At 38.0% G+C, this 19873-nt stretch overlaps 1 protein-coding gene across 1 annotated transcript; it reads right to left on the reverse strand.

The window, feature by feature from the left end:
* Positions 1-622: 622 nt before the first annotated feature.
* Positions 623-2461, reverse strand: LOC142541938 (uncharacterized). The gene is made up of 3 exons (XM_075648384.1): positions 2399-2461; positions 1616-2107; positions 623-1507 (listed from the first exon to the last, which is right to left on the reverse strand). Exons 1-3 carry the CDS (start codon positions 2459-2461, stop codon positions 623-625), a joined length of 1440 nt encoding a protein of 479 aa, XP_075504499.1.
* Between the last annotated feature and the right edge of the window lie 17412 nt (positions 2462-19873).

Below are 19873 nucleotides of genomic sequence, written 5' to 3' on the forward strand. Positions count from 1 at the left end.
GCCCTTAGCATATCTTCAAGAATTTGGATAACCCTTTCTGATTGACCGTCGCTTTGAGGATGGTACGCAGTACTGAAAGCCAATTTCGTTCCCAAGGCTCGATGCAAACTCTTCCAAAACTCTGATGTAAACCTTGGATCACGATCTGAAACTATCGATACTGGTATCCCATGAAGTCTCACAATCTCTTGAATATAAGCCTCGGCATACTGATTCATAGAATACGTCGTCTTGACAGGAAGAAAATGAGATGACTTGGTTAATCGATCCACGATCACCCAAATAGAATTGAAGCCTTTCTGCGTCCTTGGTAAGCCAGTAACAAAATCCATGGTTATGTGCTTCCACTTCCATTGCGGTATAGGCAAGGATTGCAACAATCCCGCTGGTCTCTGGTGCTCAATCTTAACCTGCCGACAGGTTAGACATTCAGAAACAAATAACATGATATCTTTCTTCATACCTGGCCACCAATAAAGATGTCGAAGATCTTGGTACATCTTGGTACTACCGGGATGTACAGAATATGGCGATATATGAGCTTCAAGAAGTACATCTTTTCGAATGCCATCACCCATAGGGACACATATCTTACCTCGAAAGGTCAATAAACCATCACGATTCAACCCTTATTTAATAATTTCGTAGCTTGGAGACAAGAAATAAGGGGAATACTTAGCGAAGAACCTAGCCCAACAAATTCATCACCTTCATGATCATTAGTTAAAAACCTCACGGTCTTTTCCACACATTCAATCACGGCACGATAAGCGTATAACCAATCAATACCTAAAATAACATCGAAAGCAACCATCGGAATTACAATAAAATCAGCATACAACAATCTCGAACCTATCTGTACTGGACATGCCTTAAGAATACTAGTAGGACAAATCTCATCACCAGAAGGCAACATAATATTGAATTGTAAAGGCATGATAGAAGGCTCGCGAGATAAGGATTGCATAAATACTTCAGACATAAAAGAATGAGTTGCTCCGGTATCAATCAATGTAAGTGCTTCTTTGCCAGATATAAGAATATTACCTGATATGACAGACGAATCAGGATTGGCTCCTTCTTTTGTCATCGTAACGATTCTGCCTTGAACTTTTCCTTTATCAGAGGAGAGAGGACACTTCTGTGCTGTATGCCCCATTTCCTTACATCTATAACATCGTCCACTACCCACCAAACACTCACCCTTGTGTGGCTTTCCACACTTAGGACATACCTGTCGTTCAGTATCAGAAGAAGGCACAGGAGGTTTAGAGCGCTGCTCTATCTTGCCCTTACCTTTGTGGCCACCACGAACATTTGCACTTGCACCTTGTCCTCTAGCTTGGAAAGCTTGTCTTCTTAATTGCTTCTCTTTCTCGATCTCTTGCTCATCGTGCTCGGCTAGCAAGGCCCTCTCAACAATATCCTGGTATGTGACCACCTTGGACATATGCACATCTCTTCGAATCTCTGGCTTCAAACCCCGAAGGAAATGTTCTCCTTCATCCTTATCGTTCTCAGCAATAAAAGGAACAAAAACACATCATTCCTCAAACTTCAACGTATATTCAGTAACAGACAAAGCATCCTACATCAATTCCAGAAATTCTTTCACCTTCTTGGCTTTTACTTCGCTCGAGAAATATTTGGCATAGAATAAATCTTTAAACTCGTTCCACTTTAATTCTTGAACATTAACTGTCACCTTGGTGGCTTCCCACCAGATACGAGCAGCTTTGACCAACATAAACACATCACAACTCACCTTTTCTTGGTCAGTGAACTTCAAATAATCGAATATGGCTTCCAACGATTTGATCCATTCAAGAGCCACGAGTGGATCGGCACCACAGACAAATTCGGGAGGGTTCATTCGCCTGAATACATCATAAGAACTACCTTCGTTGCTTTCCACTCTACCTTGTCCTCTTCCTTGAGCATGACCCTGGGTTGAGGTATGCAGAGTCAACAACTGTTGAATTTGTTCACCATGAACTTTCGCTTGTTCTTGTATTAATTTACTGAATTCATCTACAACGTTGGTAGTCCTATCAGTGATAGGGGTCCTATCATCCCCTTCAGTAACCTTTCGTTTAGGAGGCATTTCCTACACATAAGCTCACTTTAACATAGATAGGAAGAAAGAATACATCAATAACAATGGAATAGGATCAACGCTCAAAGTTAAAATCAATAGATGCAGGATCGAAAACATACCGGATTGTCCTAGGCAGAAGAAGTCATATACGGTCCAAGAACTTTCGTTCTGATACCAATTGAAACAACCCCACTCCCATAACAATAACATTTAAAATAAATGACATACGCGGAATCATTTGCATTAAAAGGAAAGAACAATATATCATTTACATCATAACTATTTTACGCACTAATATACATAACCATTCACAATCATATCCTTCAACACATAACCAGAAGCCGACACAAAATTTTTCCCCATCATTCATTTAGCCAAATACATGACATTTTAAAACTTTAAATATGTTCATTCCACCACAATTCAAAATGACAAAACCAAAAAGTCTTTCACTTGGCCTCTTATATGACTTCCCCCGCCTCGAACAATCCATTTCAGTCCTTTTTGTCACCTGCATCACATGACATAACTGGAATGAGAATAAAACTCAGTAAGTAAGAAGCTATACATAGCAATTACATATACATAGCTTGGGCTTAGAACATGGCTATGGCAATGGCGATAAAGAATGAATTATAAATCTCATATCAATGTAAAGGATATCATATCATGAATTAAAGGAAGGAAATGACAGTTCTGTGACCTGTGACCTATGGCAAGTATCTCTTTGATACAAATATCAAACTTGTGAGAGATACTTCATAATCATGTGATTGGCCAATGACATGCATGAATTACTATCATTCCTTGGCTTTAATCATAGGAAATCTCATTGAGGCATTACATCAAACACTTGGTAGGAACAATGAGTTACTAGCTCCTTTGTCAATGAATTCCATAGTAATCTTTGAACAATGAATATATATAACAATATACCTATCGATTATATGTCAATGGGAGGGGCTAGTTAGCAATAACATGGCTTGATACATATATAAATCATGTGAGCACAAGGAAAAGCTTTAACATACAACCCACAAGCAAGTGGTTGCTATGATCACTTAGAAGAAGTTCCTACAAGATACATGAATTTAATCATCAATCAACACCAATAAGCATAGGAAATTCAATCAATCCAACATATATCTTCAACTTGCAAATCCTTCTCAACTCAAGACTATAACATCCTTACCTCAAAGCTTGAGAATGGGGTAGGAGACTCTAGGTAGTATACTAAAATCCTTGAACTTGAGGTGGAAGATGAAGAGAGAAAAACCTTGAAGAGAAAAGCTTGAATCGATGGAATAGAAGGGAAAAGAGATGAGGAATGAAGGGTTTAGAATTATATTTAAAAGCCTTCAAATACACCAAAAACGTGTTTTCTAAGCCATATACACGGATCCCGTGCCCCCCTCCGTGTATAGGTCCGTGTACACTCGCGAAATCGCTCATTTTTCATGGCAAGACCCGGACCCCGTGTAGGGGTCCGTGTACCCACTTCCAGGGGCCAAAACTGCAATTTTTCTTCGGAATTAGCCAAAGTGGTAAACATGACAGTTGTAGCCCTATGTGTTTTCTTGAATCTCTCCAAATTTCAGATCATTTGGAGGTCTGAGTAAAGCGTTATGCCAATTCTACCAACATGTGTCAGTGCAGGAACAACGAAACACACGACACACTTCGGGCCGCTTTTGGCTCGTCTTCCCTAAGGATTTGAACAAAACTCAAAATAAGAAAGTTATAGCCTTATATCTTTTCTTTCTAATGGAAGTAGCCTCACATCAATTGGATCAATATACAAAATATTATACTAAAAACCACAACTACTGCCACATTTTTCATACCGTTTATGCACTTTCATTTCCTATTTGGCTTAAGATCAACTTTCTATTCTACCTATTCACTTCCATAATCATCACCAACTATGAACATGATTCCAAAACAATAACCATGAACAATGACCATATAACAATCATTCCAATAAAGATATTTCCTAAACACCCAACCAAAAATAATATTATAAACAATAAAATGCTAAAAGATTGGGATATTACATTACGATCCTACACGGACCCCCACACGGACCCTGGCATGGGGTCCATGCCCCTCCTTCTTTTCGGTGTGTTTTTATAGTATCTACACGGACCCCTACACGGATCTAGGCACGGGGTCCGTGCCTTCCCTTTTCTGCACGACACATTTTACAGTACCTACACGGCCCCGGAGCCGGACCTGGGCACGGGGTCCGTGTACTTCATTTTTGGGAAAACTTATGTTTAATGCTTTGAGGTTTGATATCTTAGTTTAGTGCAATGTTTAACAAGGTCGAGTCAAGGGAATCCTAGAACGTCCTAAGGAAATGAATGAGCTTGTGCGTAAGTATGATTATTACGTCTAAGTTGCACCTGTTAAGTATGCGAATCCATGTTAGTTTGTGCATCAGCGGCCCCAAGCGAGATCCAACGAATACCTCAACGCCAAATAAGTATGTTCGACGTGCAAAGAAAATACTTTTAAGTTTTTGAGGTATGCTAAATGTTTTGTGACAAATTTATGAATGGGTTTGGAAGTCGGTGAACGTGCCCGAGGACCTATCCATCCCGTTAAAGCATGAACGGGTTTAGATCAGGATTGGAAAGCGGTAAAACATGAATAGGGACCAATCCACCCGTTAAAACATGAACGAGGATCTCAAGTATGTGGCAGTGGATCTTTCCTGTAGCCCAGTACTGTGGTTTAGTCTGATCAGACGTATTTATGTATGGGTCACTTGCTTTGATACATGCCTCTACGTAAAATGATGAAGTTATGTATGTTCAAGTATGTACAAATATGCAAGCATGTTTAAGAAAAGTTTTATGTTGATGGCACGTCTATGTATATATGTATGTACGTATGTTCAAGTTTATTTATGCAAGTTCAAGTTCTAGTATGTACGTTCTATTTTAAAGCTGCATGTGATCTTATTATGTAGTACTCGTTACTTCCAGTTTATACGTGTTGAGTCTTTAGACTCACTAGACTTGATCGATGCAAGTGAGGATGCAGTTTAGGAGACGAGAGATGTGGACCAGTGAGCTGGCTTGGACTGAGCGGGAGGCTAAACCCGAGGACCGCCAAGTTTTTAAGAATTTATGAAAGTTTAAAATACTCTGATTTTCATGAAGTGGTTTATGATGTTTAAACGATTATTACTTTTGGCAAACTTGGTTTTGGTTGTTTTTATTGCAACGTTTTTAGACGAGCAAGTTATTTTAATGCAAATTTGAAAGTTTGTTTTATATTTAAGAAAATTTTTAATCTTTCTGCAAATTCAAGTAGTTCAAAATACGGTACGTTACAATTGGTATGAGAGCGGTGTTCTTGTAAAGGGTTATGCCTACTGCCAGTCGCGAGAAGCTCACGAAGCCACACCTCAAGTTTGTAAGTTTTAAGGTTTTGAATTATGTTATGTATTAAGCATTAAGTCATGATTTCAGCATGTCTATGTTTTAAGTTCAATTTTAACGTGCATCTTATGCTATTGATATTATGTCCATGCATATGGGGTTTATGAGGAACCCGTAAATCAGACTACGTATAAACCATGCATAATTCTAATATTTAAATTAAAATGATTTTGATGCATGAGAATTTAAATTCTTCTCTTTAAATTTAATCATTTTATGCAGTAGTTTAGTTGTTATCTTTTCAGTTAAAATAAGTGAGGCCGGACTGGAGTTGAAGTATGAAGATAAAATTTAATAATCAGAAAACATTCCTAGAATTTATTTAAGATAAAGAATAATTTATTTTAATGTAAAAGAAAGTTAAGGAATCATTTAATTAATTTGAGATAGATAGTAAATAAATTCTTTATGCCAAATAATTTAATTAAAAGCCTAAAATAAAGTTATGTGACCAATTGAGATAAGTTAATCTAGACTTATTTTATTACAATTTAACATGATAGTAAATTTACCTCTAAAATTTAAGGATTTAGCCATGCATGCAAGATACTTTCTATCCCAAACTAATTTATTAATTCACTAAAATACCTAATGGGTAGATAAAATTCTAAAGATTTAAATTTCAATAATTAAGCAATATTTCCCTCCATTATTAAGCATAAAATTCGGCCACTACCCTTAAAGGATTTAATTAATTTGTCAATTCTTCATTTTGATATCTTTTCTTATCCCTTTATGGTAGAGTAATTCCTTTAATTTTAAATCCTCATTAATTATTAATAGAGCAATTTTCCTACCCCATCTATTTAGTAGAAAAATCGGCCATCACTCCTTTCTAGATTCGAAAATATTTGACAACTCTTTTCCTTGATTCTTTCCTTATCCGTTTTTCTTGGTAGATAATCTCTCCAATTTAATTCATCAAAAATTATTAATTAGGTAATTTTTCTATCCCATTTTTTTAGAGGAAATCGGCCACTTCATGATATATTTAATTGAGTTTGTCAACTCACCATTTTAACTCATTTCCTTATCTTTTCTTGGGAGATAATTTCCCCACCATTTTAATCCCTACTAATTAATAATTAAGCAATATTTTACCCCTTTATCTAGCATATTTTCGGCCCCTTCAAAAGATTGGACATTTAGTTTAACAACTCATCATTTGATATCATTTCCTTAATCTTTTCTTGGTAGAATAATTCCCTCAATTTTTAATCTCCCATAATTATTAATTAAGCAAAATCCCTACCCATATTTGATAGAAGAATCGGCCATTCACCATCAAATCTCCCTCAAATCAAACAATATCAAATCATTTCCCTTATCTCTTAACTCAAAAGATTTCAAGATTTATTTCATCCCATTTATTTTGCAAACTTTCCCTTCACTCTCCTAGACATATTTCTCTCCTCCATTTTCGAAAATTCTGAACATTTAAGCACTGAAAATCGTGAGTCTCCTAGCAAGAAACAAGAGAGAAAAACAAGAAAAGCAAAGCAACTCCATCTCCGCCGCGTCGTCGTTTCGTTTGTTTTTCTTTCAAAACAAACCAAGGCATGTTTATATTTTTATTTACTCCTCAATCAAGTCATATTATTATTTTAAAACATCATGCATGCATGAATCATGAAGGAAAGACCGAAATTTGTTCAAGTCCTTTTTGAAAATTGTGTGCAGAATTTTTCGGGTTCCTTGTGCTCCTCACGGTTTCGGCTGTTTTGATGGTTTCGGGTGGTTGGCTCGACCCTAAGCTCCCACGGATGCCCGTAGACATGTGCTAGGGTGTATTAGAATCATGTTGGTCCAGTAGTTCAAGCCCCATGCATGCTGGAAATCAGATATGACAGCAACTCTCACCTAGAGTCACAATGAGTCTCGAAATTTCAGTTTGCTGTCAAGGGTGATGTTTCTGATCTTGGCTGCCCTAGGGGCTATAGCCATGGTTAGAACACCTGACTATTATGTCTAAGACGTGACCAAGTCGGCCTTTCGAGGCTTGGTCCATGATGGAATCGGTTTTCAAATAAAAACAAGAACAGCCCCTTCGACCCCCTTCATTTTCTGCATGTGTATTTTTGAGTTTATGGTGTGGGTGTGGATCTTGGTTGTCTTTTTAGCCCTTAGCCACAGTTCATATCATACCCCTTGATGTCTAGATCATTCCATGGTCAATCAAATGGCCACTGGAAAGGTCCATGACAGCAAACGAAGCATTTTCCCCCACACGTACAGGTTTGCTTCTCGGTTGGAAGTTTCGGGTGGTCCATGGTGTTTCTTGAATTGTGGCTAGCCTAGGGCCCTTAGCCATGGTTCAAGACACACCTTAAGGTGTTGGAAAGAGGCTCTGGTCGGTGGTTCAAGCCCCAATGGCCGGTAGTCTCGAAAACGTTGCAAGGAAATGAAAGCGCTGCTGCTGTATTTTTTTGACAGCAAGTTGATGCTTCGGTTCAGAGGCTTGTTCGAGTTCTTGGTTGGCTTTTAGCCTATGACCTTGGACTGGAAAGTACCCCATCAAGTTAGGAAGGTCGTGTTTTTGACCGTTTGTGATTCGGTTAGAGGTCGTACGAGAATTTACGGTGCGATGTGCCAAATTGACTCTCGAAAGAGCGTTTCATGTTTTGGCCTCCATTCACCAAAATTTCGACTTGTGTCATTTTTGGAGCATTATTTCATCATTTTAGGTGTATTTTAATCATTACTAAATGATGGTTCGGTGTTGGTTCGGGTTGGCACGGAGTCATGATTAAATACTAAGTCAATGGGTGTAATTGTCTCGTTTATGGATTCAATTACAAAGTTTGGTCAAGTAAAATCATTTGCATATTTTTCATGTTAGATTTAAGTCGCAGCGAGCCTGGGAATGATCCAACCCATTCGGTAAAATTAATACAGGATATTTAATTACGTTGTTTAGTTACATTACGTGCATAAAAATATAAAATATTCATTTTTGAGATTTATGCGATATTTCTTGTGGCCACTTAACAATCATGGGATTATTGCTTCACCCGGTGGTCACTTACCGGTTCAGTTCAGTTCAGTTCCACCCAGTATACTATGGCATTAGTCTGATCAGACGATTATTACTTCACCCGGTGGTCACTTACCAGTTCAGTTCAGTTCAGTTCATGGGGCCACGTGCGTATAACATAATCTCAACAAAAAAAAATTATTATATGCCATTTTATGACAGGGCTCTACGGAGCAAACATTTCACTTACGACCTTCAGCCCAATTATGCACGTATTTATAATTATTCATGATGCGATTTTCAGTTCAGTTATGCAAGTATTATAATAACTCACGACATGATATTTTCACTTTGCATGCGATTTTATTATTATTACTTGTTATTTACGATATATGCATGCTGAGCCTTTAGGCTCACTAGACTTGATTGTTGTAGGTACTGATGAGGTCGTGACCGAGGGCGGGGACTAGTGAGCCAGCTCGGGTCGGCAGTAGTGGAATCTGAGGACCTCATTTACAACATTTACCATTTTTATGCTCAAACATTTTTATCAGTTGTTGGATTACTTTAACTCGTTATTTTGCAAACAATAATTTCTTCCGCTGCTATTTTGAACATTAAACTTGATTTATCAGTTTATTTTATGAATGATGCATTTTAATTATTTAAAAAAAGAAAATTTTTAATTTTTTCGCAAATTTTCAAACACGAATTTAGAGGCCTTTACAAGTGGTATCAGAGCCTATATTCTTGTAAAGGGTTGTACTACTACTGACCACGAGAAGCTCACGAAGTCACGTCTTCGGTCTGTAAGTTTTACATTTACGCATTTTGTTTAAAGCATGAAATATTTTCACAGCATATTTTCATGAAATGTTTTGTGTCAGGACTTTAATTATGCAGTACTTACTTAAATTTAAAAAATTAATGGATTGTTTATATTGATATATTTTTTTTTGCTAGTAGTACTGTGAAGGCCCTCGAACTACTTGCTTGAAAATTTGCGGAAAATTAAAAATTTTCTTTTTAAAAGAACTTAAATGGCCTCATTCATAAAATCACTGGTGAATCAAGTTCAATATTTCAAAATATTGCAGCGGAAGAAAATCAAAGTTTTGCCAACAACAACGATTTAAAAATATCCAACAACTGATAAAAATTGTTTGCGAAGAAAATAACAACTGCTGCTCTGAGGTCCTCGGGTGCCACTACTGCCGACCCAAGCTGGCTCACTGGTCCCCGCCCTCGGCCCTGGCCTCATCAGTACCTACAACAATCAAGTCTAGTGAGCCTAAAGACTCAGCATGCATAAATCGCAGGTAACGAGTAAAAATCTGAATTTAAAATATGCATGTGATAAAATATCCTGTCCTGAGGCATACTGAAAATAATCTGTACTGAGCAATTATAACACGTGCATAATTGAACTGGAAAATCACTGTAAAAATATTTGCTCCTTGGAGCCTGTACTGAAATAACTGGTAAAATTTTCTGTTGAGATTATGTTTTACGCCTGTGGCCACTGCACTAAGCTGAACTGATCGGTAACTGGCTACCGGGGAGGCTGAAACTGAACTGAGCTGGCCGGTCACTGGCGACCGGGTGGTACCATACTGAACTGATCGGTCACTGGCGACCGTATAAAAAATAACACTCCCACATAGTGAATGAACCACAAGCCATATCGCATAAATCTCAAAAAAATAATCATTTTCTATTTAATGCACGTAAAATAATTAACTGGCGTAATGAAAATTCCTGTAATTTTACCAACTGGATTGGATTGGATCGTTCCCAGGCTCGCTGCAACCTAACTGTGCCATGAAAAATATGCAATAGCTTAAACTTGACCAACTATGCAATTTACGTTCAAAAGATGCGACTATGACGCCTAATGACTTCGCATTTAATCATGACTCCGAGCCAACCTGAACCGACACTGAACCGACGTATAGTCATGATTAAAATACGCTGAAAAATCATAAAATAATGTTCCTAAAATGATAGGGTCGAAATCTAGGTGAAATGGAGGCCAAAACACGAAACGCTCTTTCGAGAGTCAATTTGGCACATTGCACCGTAAATTCTCGTACGACCTCAAAAATGATCCAAATGACGAACGGTCAAAAACATGACCTTCCTAACTCAATGAGGCATTGTCCAGTCCAAGGCCATGGGCTAAAAGCCAACCAAGAACTCAAACGACGCCTCTGAACAGCAGCATACTTGCTGTCAAAAAAATACAGCAGCTGCGCACTACAAGACTTGCATTGGTTTCGAGACTATCGGCCATTAGGGGCGTGAACCACCGACCAGAGACTCTTACCAACATCCCAAGGAATGATTTGAACCATGGCTAAGGGCCCTAGGCCAGCCACAATCCGCATCACACCAAATCTTAACCGAAGGGTCCAACCGAGAGCAACGTGCATGCGTGTGTAGTGTTTATGCTATGATCGATGTCTTGCGTCGTTCCAGTGGCCATTTGATTGACCATGGCACGATCTAGACATCTAGGAGCATGATATGAACCGTGGCTAAGGGCCATAGGCCAACCAAGATCCACACCAAGCCACAAAAGAAACGAACCATATGCTGAAAAATGGAAGGGCCGAATGGGGAAAGGGGCTGTTCTGACGTTTTGATTAAAAACCGATGAACCATGGACCAAGCCACCAAAAGGGCAACTTAGTCACGTCTTAGACATGCTAGGGAAGTGATCCAACCATGGCTATAGGCCCTTGGGGCAGCCAAGATCAGATCCAACCCCTTGACAAGAAACTGAATTTTCGAACCACATTTTTCTGCACCTAAGGGACTTGCTGTCATTCTGAATTTCCAGCAAGCATGGGGCTGGTTTGAATGGACCAACATGGTCCTAATGCATCCTACTACATGTATACAAGCCGCCTTGGGAGCCTGGAATCGAACCAATCACCTGAAACCACAAAACTCAGAAAAACGTGAAGCTTGTCATGAAAGGGCCGAAATTCTGCATGTGTGTTCCAAAAATATTTTGACATGTATCTCGGTTTTTGCTTGCTAAAACATGATCATGTACTGAAAAATAAATGATAATATGACTTGATTGAGGTTTGAAAGAAATCTAGACATGCCTGGTTTCGTTTCGAAAGAAAACGAAAAGAAGAGACGAGACGGCGCGGAGGAGACGGAGTGGCTTGCTTCTCTACCTTTCTTGGCTCTCGATTCTTCTCCCTTTCTCCCTAGCTGCTATCCACGTTTTTTCTACTGAAAAGGGGTCTTATTTTCGGTGGAGGTGGAGGGGGGAGTGATGGTTATGAAGGTGAGGAGAAGGGTGCACAAAAATAGGATCATATCAAGACCAAGTCCACTCCCCTTTGAATTTGAATTTTGAATTGATATCAAATGAGTTGGTGGATGCTTCTAGGAGGTGGTGGCCGAAATTTAGCTTGATTCTAGACTAGGATATGTCCATTTATTTAATTAAATTGTGCTCCCAAAAATCCTAGAATTATCCTACTAATTACATGCAAAGAATTGGTCAAAGTTGGTGAGTTGGAAAAATGAATCTTCTAGCACTAAGGGTGGCCGAAAAATGCATGATAAAATAAAGGGAAATGTTGATTATCTAGTCAACTAATAATCCTTGAAAGCCTTACTAATCCTTTAAATAATTTAGTGAGCTAACCCCTTAATTTAATAACTTAAATGAGTTCATTTCTTAATCACCTCAAATAATTAAATTAAATCTTCAAACCTTCCTTTCTAACTTAAATGAACTTAGTTACTAGCTAAATTAACTTCTGGAAATATTTCTCAAATCTTAAATTCTATCTCAAAACTCCAACTCCGGTCCGGCCTCACTGAAAATACTGAAATGCTAAAAATCAAACTGCTGAACTGAAATAATGAATAATTAACTTCAAACAAATGCATTTAAAATAATCATGCAATGAAGTCAATTAAATTTAAAAATCTAGAATTATGCATGGCTTATACGTCTACTGATTTACGGGTTCTACAAGTACTGATGTTCTAATTTTGGGATCATAAGTTAATCTTGAAGATTATAAATGCTCTTGAGACTTGTAGATTTTATAAGAAACTACTGATGGTTCGAGGTTGCTAGTTTAGTTAGTTTTTGAGAATTCCATGTAAGGATTAATGATTCGGGACTACGACTAAATTTGGAAGTATAAAAACGTAGAATTTATTTAGGATGCATGCTCTACCCAGTTGGATTTAAGGATTGAATTGCATGAATTGAGAATTTTAAGGACCTAATAGTAATAACTAATAATTGAGGACCTAAGTGCAAAAAAATAAAATTCTAAGAGACTATTTTTGAATTTATCGAATTTTGGGATTTAATTCTGAGTTTTGAGAATTTTAAGGCTAAAAAAATTGAAAATCTTATGGGGAACAGAGATGCGAATTTCGTAGGGTTGTAGGGCCGAAATAATAATTTTTGATAACTTTAAGGGCCAAATTGCAAATTCTGAAATTTTGAGGATTAAAATTCGAACTTTGGAGGAACAATTGGGTTGAATCAGCAATTTTCGAGGTTATGAGAATTGGTTTTTTGTTTAATAAGCTTAAGATCATTGAACTTTATGTTACGGGAAACCCATAGAATGGAATTAGGAACGCCAACAACTTATGGGTAATTGTTGGATTCTCGAGATTAATGACAAATCGAATAATATTCGAGGTAAGTAAGAACTAATTTTGCAATTTTTCAAGAAATTTAGGGACTTGGTTAGCAGTAAGTGAGAAGCGAATGGTTTAAAGGATATGAAATTTGATGATTTAGGGGATATCTAGAACCTTGGAACAATTGGGTTATAAGGTTATAAGGATTGGTAACCAAGAGCATTGTAGGATGAATCAACATTTGGCTTGAAAGTTTAAGCTCTAGTGAATTAATGCTCTGACAAATTAAGAATTTAGAGTGATAAAAATTTAAGATAAAGTTGATCAATTAGTTAAGTTATAAGAATAGATTTGGAGCGAACAAAAAAAAATAAGAATAGATTTGGAGCGAACAAATTTTTTTTTTTTTTGTGAATTTAAGTTTGATGAATCATAATTTTAATCATGATCTTAAGAGTTAAAATTACACCTTTTTGGAATTTAATTGGGTACGATCGATGGTTAGATTACTTGATAGACGCATATAAGATTTGAGGTAGACACCTTGTTTCAAGAAATTTTTGAAAGTCATTGAGAAACTTGAGAATAAGTGAATATGTGTGTTGGGATTATGTTATCTAATACTATTTGGGTCGCGTAAGCTTGAATTTTTAAGTTTATGAAATAGGTGTTCGTACGAAAATTTTGGGTGAAATAAAAAAAAAAAACCAAAAGAAACGAGTTGTGTTCATCATAGGTTATCAATGAACGAATATAAAGATTTTTATCGAGTAAGAAATCTAAAATCTTGATATGGAGATTCTAGAATTTATGGGTTATAAGTGAAGTTGAATTATTAGAGTTAGTCCATCATTATCACAGGAGAACTTATTAATTTTTATTCGCTAGTATTAATTAAGCATTAAGGTTACGTAAGAATGCGACATTCGTTTCAATAAGGAAAGTCCAAGGGTCTTAGGTCTCAACTTTATTCTAATTGAAAAGAAAATAGTTTAAGCATGTAATTGGTGCTAGAATAATTTTATTATTTAGGTGGAAGATCGGTATCGTATATTTTGGGTTTTATGGATTAAGGCTACCCGAACTTAAGATTTGCAACAACGTGATATTGGGATGCACTTCTAAATAGTTAGGTTATGTATGTTTGGTGCGGTAAGATCAAGATTCGATTCAAGGATCCTAGTCTAATATTATTATGGGGTCGAGATAAGGTTTAACTTTTAAGTGCTTTACTAAGATCTCCTAAGTCGAACTGCATGATTGCAAATACCTGGACTTGAAGCTTTAACATATCTTGAGTTCAATAAAGTTAAGAAGGGATGCTATTAAGATTTCAATATTGGAATATAATAGGTCAATTGTGGGGACCCGGACGCTAATCAAGTTCATAATTGTCATTGGGACAATTTAATCAATTATAATAAATAGGGTCTAATTTTTTTTTAAATGCGAAATGTAATGGAAATCATACTAGTATACATATCAGTATAAAATAAGGTACAAGTCCTGTACAGCATACATTCAATACAGACTAAGGTGCAACAACTAGTTATCAAGTGTTCAAACCCTATCTACAGCAACATTAAAGTCCGTGGTCTCCACTCTAATCATGATCTCTTGTCATCTCCTCGATCCTGATCTTATCCTACCTGTTGTCATGCACACATACAAACACGACAACAGCGGGATAATTCCGGTGAGAACATAATCCCAGTATAAATCAACGAACATGCAATCATATAAACAATGTAAAAGCATGTAACAATTATCAGTAACATATATCAAAATCTGAAACATAATCAATATGAAATCGTAAATCAGACTCGTGACTCCACGGCTCAATCTAGACTCAATCCTAGTCTAGGGATCCCGGTTTCCAGACGTTGGCATTCCTTATCGACCAACAGTAATAGAAGAAACTCCGATTCTATCCACGTCGATATAACAAAGCATCCAGTGTCTTGACCTAACCGTCACAGACTCTGGCGTTTTCACAAATTTCCTATCATGTGACATCGTGCAATGTGCCCGTGGCGATCCCACCACTATCGGGCACTTCTGTCACAAGATCACTCGTCTAATACTCATCTAATACGTGCATTCTATAAATCAATAGAACAAGCATATCAATTTAAATCAATGAACATAATAATAATAAGTATGTGATTTAGGGAAACTCAAGTATATCCCACTTGAGTCGATGTCCACATTGACTTATATCTTTCGTTTGTAGTCTCGGTCTGAAGCAATATCAGTTCTGAACTCAAGACTGTCTCTGTAAATCTTAAACGACATATCGAGAATCATAATATCAATGTTCTATTCTCAATTCAACACTGAATCTGATTAATCTGGATTTAAGTCAAATCAACAGCATAATGGCACAATCTCAGTATCCCCGTCAATATCAAATCAACAGACATCAATTACAAATCATAACTCATATCCGATACAATCTGTAATTCATTCATAATCCAAATCTGTCCGATTCCAAATCAATATGATCAGAAAATCATAGCAATTCCATAATCTATCTGTTTCTCAATCTGACTTCGATTCTACGATGTCTAACATGCCAAGAACATCATATATGAAGTGTATCCAATTCCAAAAACATCATAATTTCAAAACCTATCAAAACATAACACAACTTACGTCCAGTTGTAGCCTGCGTTGATAGGAACACAGTACTAAAGTCGGATTCAAATTCTGACGGGCGGATCTTTCACAAAAAGCGTAAGGATTTTTCACAACTTTCCCCTGAACCTTTCTCGGTTTTCTTGCGAAGGAAATGAAGAGGATTGAAACTTATATACATCAGTTTCATGGTAAAGCTACGTGGTTCGTCCTTTCACAAAACACGTCTCGCCGCGGGTGCGCTACCCTTTGGACTGCGGTTGCGCTGAGCATACTGGATCACTACCAACATTTCAGAAAGAACGACCACGGGTGCGGTGCTTTTTGTACCGCGGGTGCGGTGCCTCTACTGTAGCAACACCGCGGGTGCGGTAGATTTTATGGCGCGGGTGCGGTGATCGTTCTGTATCTCTTCAGAAATTTCCTATGAACCACCGCGGGTGCACTGTCTTTTGAACCGCCGTTGCACTGTCTGTACTGTCCCAACAATATATTTTGCAACTAAAATCGAATCGCAACGTCTCTTGTTTGTTCTTCGATAAATACATCAAATCATGCATTAATAATTGTTGATTACCAGCTCACATCTTGGGCATTACATTTCTCCCCTCCTAAGATATGATTTCATCCTCGAAATCTCAAGTAATCATATCAAATGCCATCAAATCAATACAATAACTCTGTCAAAGTAATAGAAACTAAAATAACAGACTCACATCATCAAAATAACTCTGGGAACTCTTGTCTCATGTCTGATTCAGTCTCCCAGGTAGCTTCCTCAGTGCCATGACGAGTCTACTGCACTTTCACGAGCAGAATTGTATTTGTTCTGAGCTGTTTTTCTTTACGATCGATAATCCGAATCGGATTTTCGACATAACTCAATGTCTCATCCAGCTCGGTCTTGTCTGGCTGAATAATATGAGAATCATCGGGGAGATACTTCCGCAGCATAGATACATGGAAGACATCATCTATTCCTGATAATGAAGGCGGTAAGGCGAGTCGGTAGGCACGATCTCCTATTTTTTCGAGAATTTCATATGGACCAACGTATCGTGGAGACAATTTCCCTTTCTTGCCAAATCTGACAACTCCTCGGAAAGGTGAAATCTTCAGGAATACTCGATCTCCTGTCTCAAATACCAACGGTCGTCGTCGAACATTGGCATATTTGGCCTGTCGGTCCTGTGCTGCCTTCATTCTTTTCCGAATCAGCTTCACTTACTCTGTCACATCTCTGATCATATTAGGTTTAATCTCAGGAATCTCAGAGATATCATCCCAATAAAGAGGGGATCTGCATTTCTTTCCGTACAACGCTTCGAATGGAGCAATCTCAATACTCGTCTGATAGCTATTGTTGTACGAAAACTCGCACAGAGGCAAGGCATCTTGCTAATTAGTGCTAAAATCAAGCACTACAGCTCTCAGCATATCTTCCAATGTCTGAATCATCCGCTCTGATTGTCCGTCAGTCTATGGATGATATGCGGTACTCAGATGTAACTTTGTACCTAGACCCTGCTGTAAACTCTGCCAGAAGTGCGAATAAACCGAGGATCACGGTCTGAAACAATCGACTTCGGCACTCCGTGCAATCTAAGTACCTCTCGCACATAAATATCGGCCATCTGGTCATATCTGTATGTCATTTTGTATGGAATAAAACATGTAGATTTGGTCAATCGATCAATCACGACCCAAATCGCATCACCGCCTCTGGAGGATCTCGGTAACTGCGTCAGAAAATCCATGGAAATGTGATCCCATTTCCATTCAAGAATGGACAAACTCTGTAACAATCTTCCTGGTTTCTTTCTCTCGGCTTTCACCTGTTGGCAATTCAGACACTTGGCTACAAATTCAGTAATATCAGATTTCATTTGTTTCCACCAATATTGTGTCTTCAAATCATTATACATTTTCCTGCCACCAGGATGAATGCTAAAACGACTGTTGTGCGCTTCTGTCAATATTCGGTGTTTCAATTCTGAAACATTTGGCACAACAATACGATTATTCACATACAAAATACCATCATGAACCTGATACTCCGATTGATGTCCAGCTCTGACCATAACAATCGAATTTTGTACGTTCTCATCAACTTTCTGTGCCTAGTTGATTCTCACTATCAATTCTGGTTCAGCTCGAATTGCACATAATATCAGAGGCTGACAATCTGTTTCAAAAGTTAATCCAGACAAACAGCAGTCTTCTATCAAATTCGAGACACCTATCGTCGATAAGGATAAGGAACATACCTTTCGAATCAGTGCATCAGCTGCTGCATTGGACTTTCCTGGGTAATATTTGATTTCACAATCGAAATCCTTCAATAAATCGAGCCATCTTCGTTGCCTCATATTCAGCTCGGACTGTTAAAACAGATACTTTAGGCTCTTGTGATCAGAATAGATCTCAAAATTTTCACCGCACAGATAATATCGCCATATTTTCAAATCAAAGACAATGGCCGCCAATTCAAGATCATGAATTGGGTAACGAGTCTCATGTGGTTTCAGCTGTCTTGAGGCATAAGCAATAACATGCCCTCGCTGCATCAGTATACAACCCAATCCTCGATGAGATGCATCACAATAAACCACAAAATCACCTGTACCTGATGGAATCGTCAAAATCGGTGTATTGGTCAGTCTTTTCTTTAATTCAAGAAAACTGGTCTCACATTCCTCAGACCAAACAAATGGAGCATTCTTCGGAGTCAACTGTGTAATCGGTTTGGCAATACTAGAAAAATCTTTGATGAATCGACGATAATATCCTGCCAAACCCATAAAACTGCGAATCTCGGGCACTGATGTCGGTCTCGGCCAAGAAATCATTGCCTCAACCTTACGGGATCAACAGCTATACTGTCTCCGGATATAATATGTCCCAGAAATACTACCTGTCTCAACCAAAACTCACATTTCGACAGTTTAGCATACAATATCTCAGCCCTCAAAATTTTCAACACAGTTCTCAGATGATCAGCATGCTCAATCATATTCTTCGAATAAATCAATATGTCATCAATAAATATAATGACAAAATCGTCAAGGTATCTTTGAAAGACACGGTTCATCAACCCCATGAATACAGCCGGTGCATTCGTCAAACCAAATAGCATGACCATAAACTCATAATGTCCATACCTGGTTCTGAATGCAGTCTTCGAGATATCAGAATCTCTGACTCTCAGCTGATGGTATCTAGATCTCAGATCGATCTTGGAATATACGGATGAACCTTGCAACTGATCAAACAAATCATCAATGCGAGGCAAGGGATATTTATTCTTTACCGTTGCTTTGTTCAGTTGCCGCTAATCGATACAGAGTCTCATTGAACCGTCTTTCTTTCGAACAAACAGTACTGGAGCACCCCAAGGAGACACACTCGGTCTGATATACCCCTTGGCCAGTAGATCTTCCAACTGTTCTTTCAACTCTTTCAACTCAATCGGTGCCATTCTGTACGGAGCCCTCGAAATCGGAACTGTACCTGGCATCAACTCAATGCTGAATTCTATCTCTCGAATCGGAGGCAAACCAGGAATCTCATCTGGAAAGACATCAACAAACTCACACACCACTGGCAAATCCGCCAATGATGGACTCGATTTCAGTAAATCAACTGAATAGACAAGGAATCCTTCCGCTCCTTTCTGTAACAATCGAGTCATAGACAATACGGATATCAAAGGAATTCTAGATCGAGAATCCTTACCATAGAATTTCCACTCATCAGCCATCTGAGGTCTGAATCTCACAATCTTGTGGAAACAATCAACAGTAGCTCTGTACTTGGTCAACATATCGATACCGATAATACAGTCAAAATCAGACAACCCAAGCATAATACAGTCTAACTCAATTTCATGCCCATCATACTGCAATATACAATGTTTAACAGACTTCACTGATATCAAACCTGTCCCCAACGGAGAAGAGAAAGACACTACAGCAGACAATGACTCAATAGGCAATGTATGACTCAATGCAAATCGCTCAGATATAAATGTATGGGATGCACCAGTAGCAATCAATACATATGCAGGATAACCAGAAATAA

This window comes from Primulina tabacum, chromosome 4, assembly GCF_025594145.1.
Source record: "Primulina tabacum isolate GXHZ01 chromosome 4, ASM2559414v2, whole genome shotgun sequence".
Lineage (NCBI taxonomy): Eukaryota > Viridiplantae > Streptophyta > Magnoliopsida > Lamiales > Gesneriaceae > Primulina > Primulina tabacum.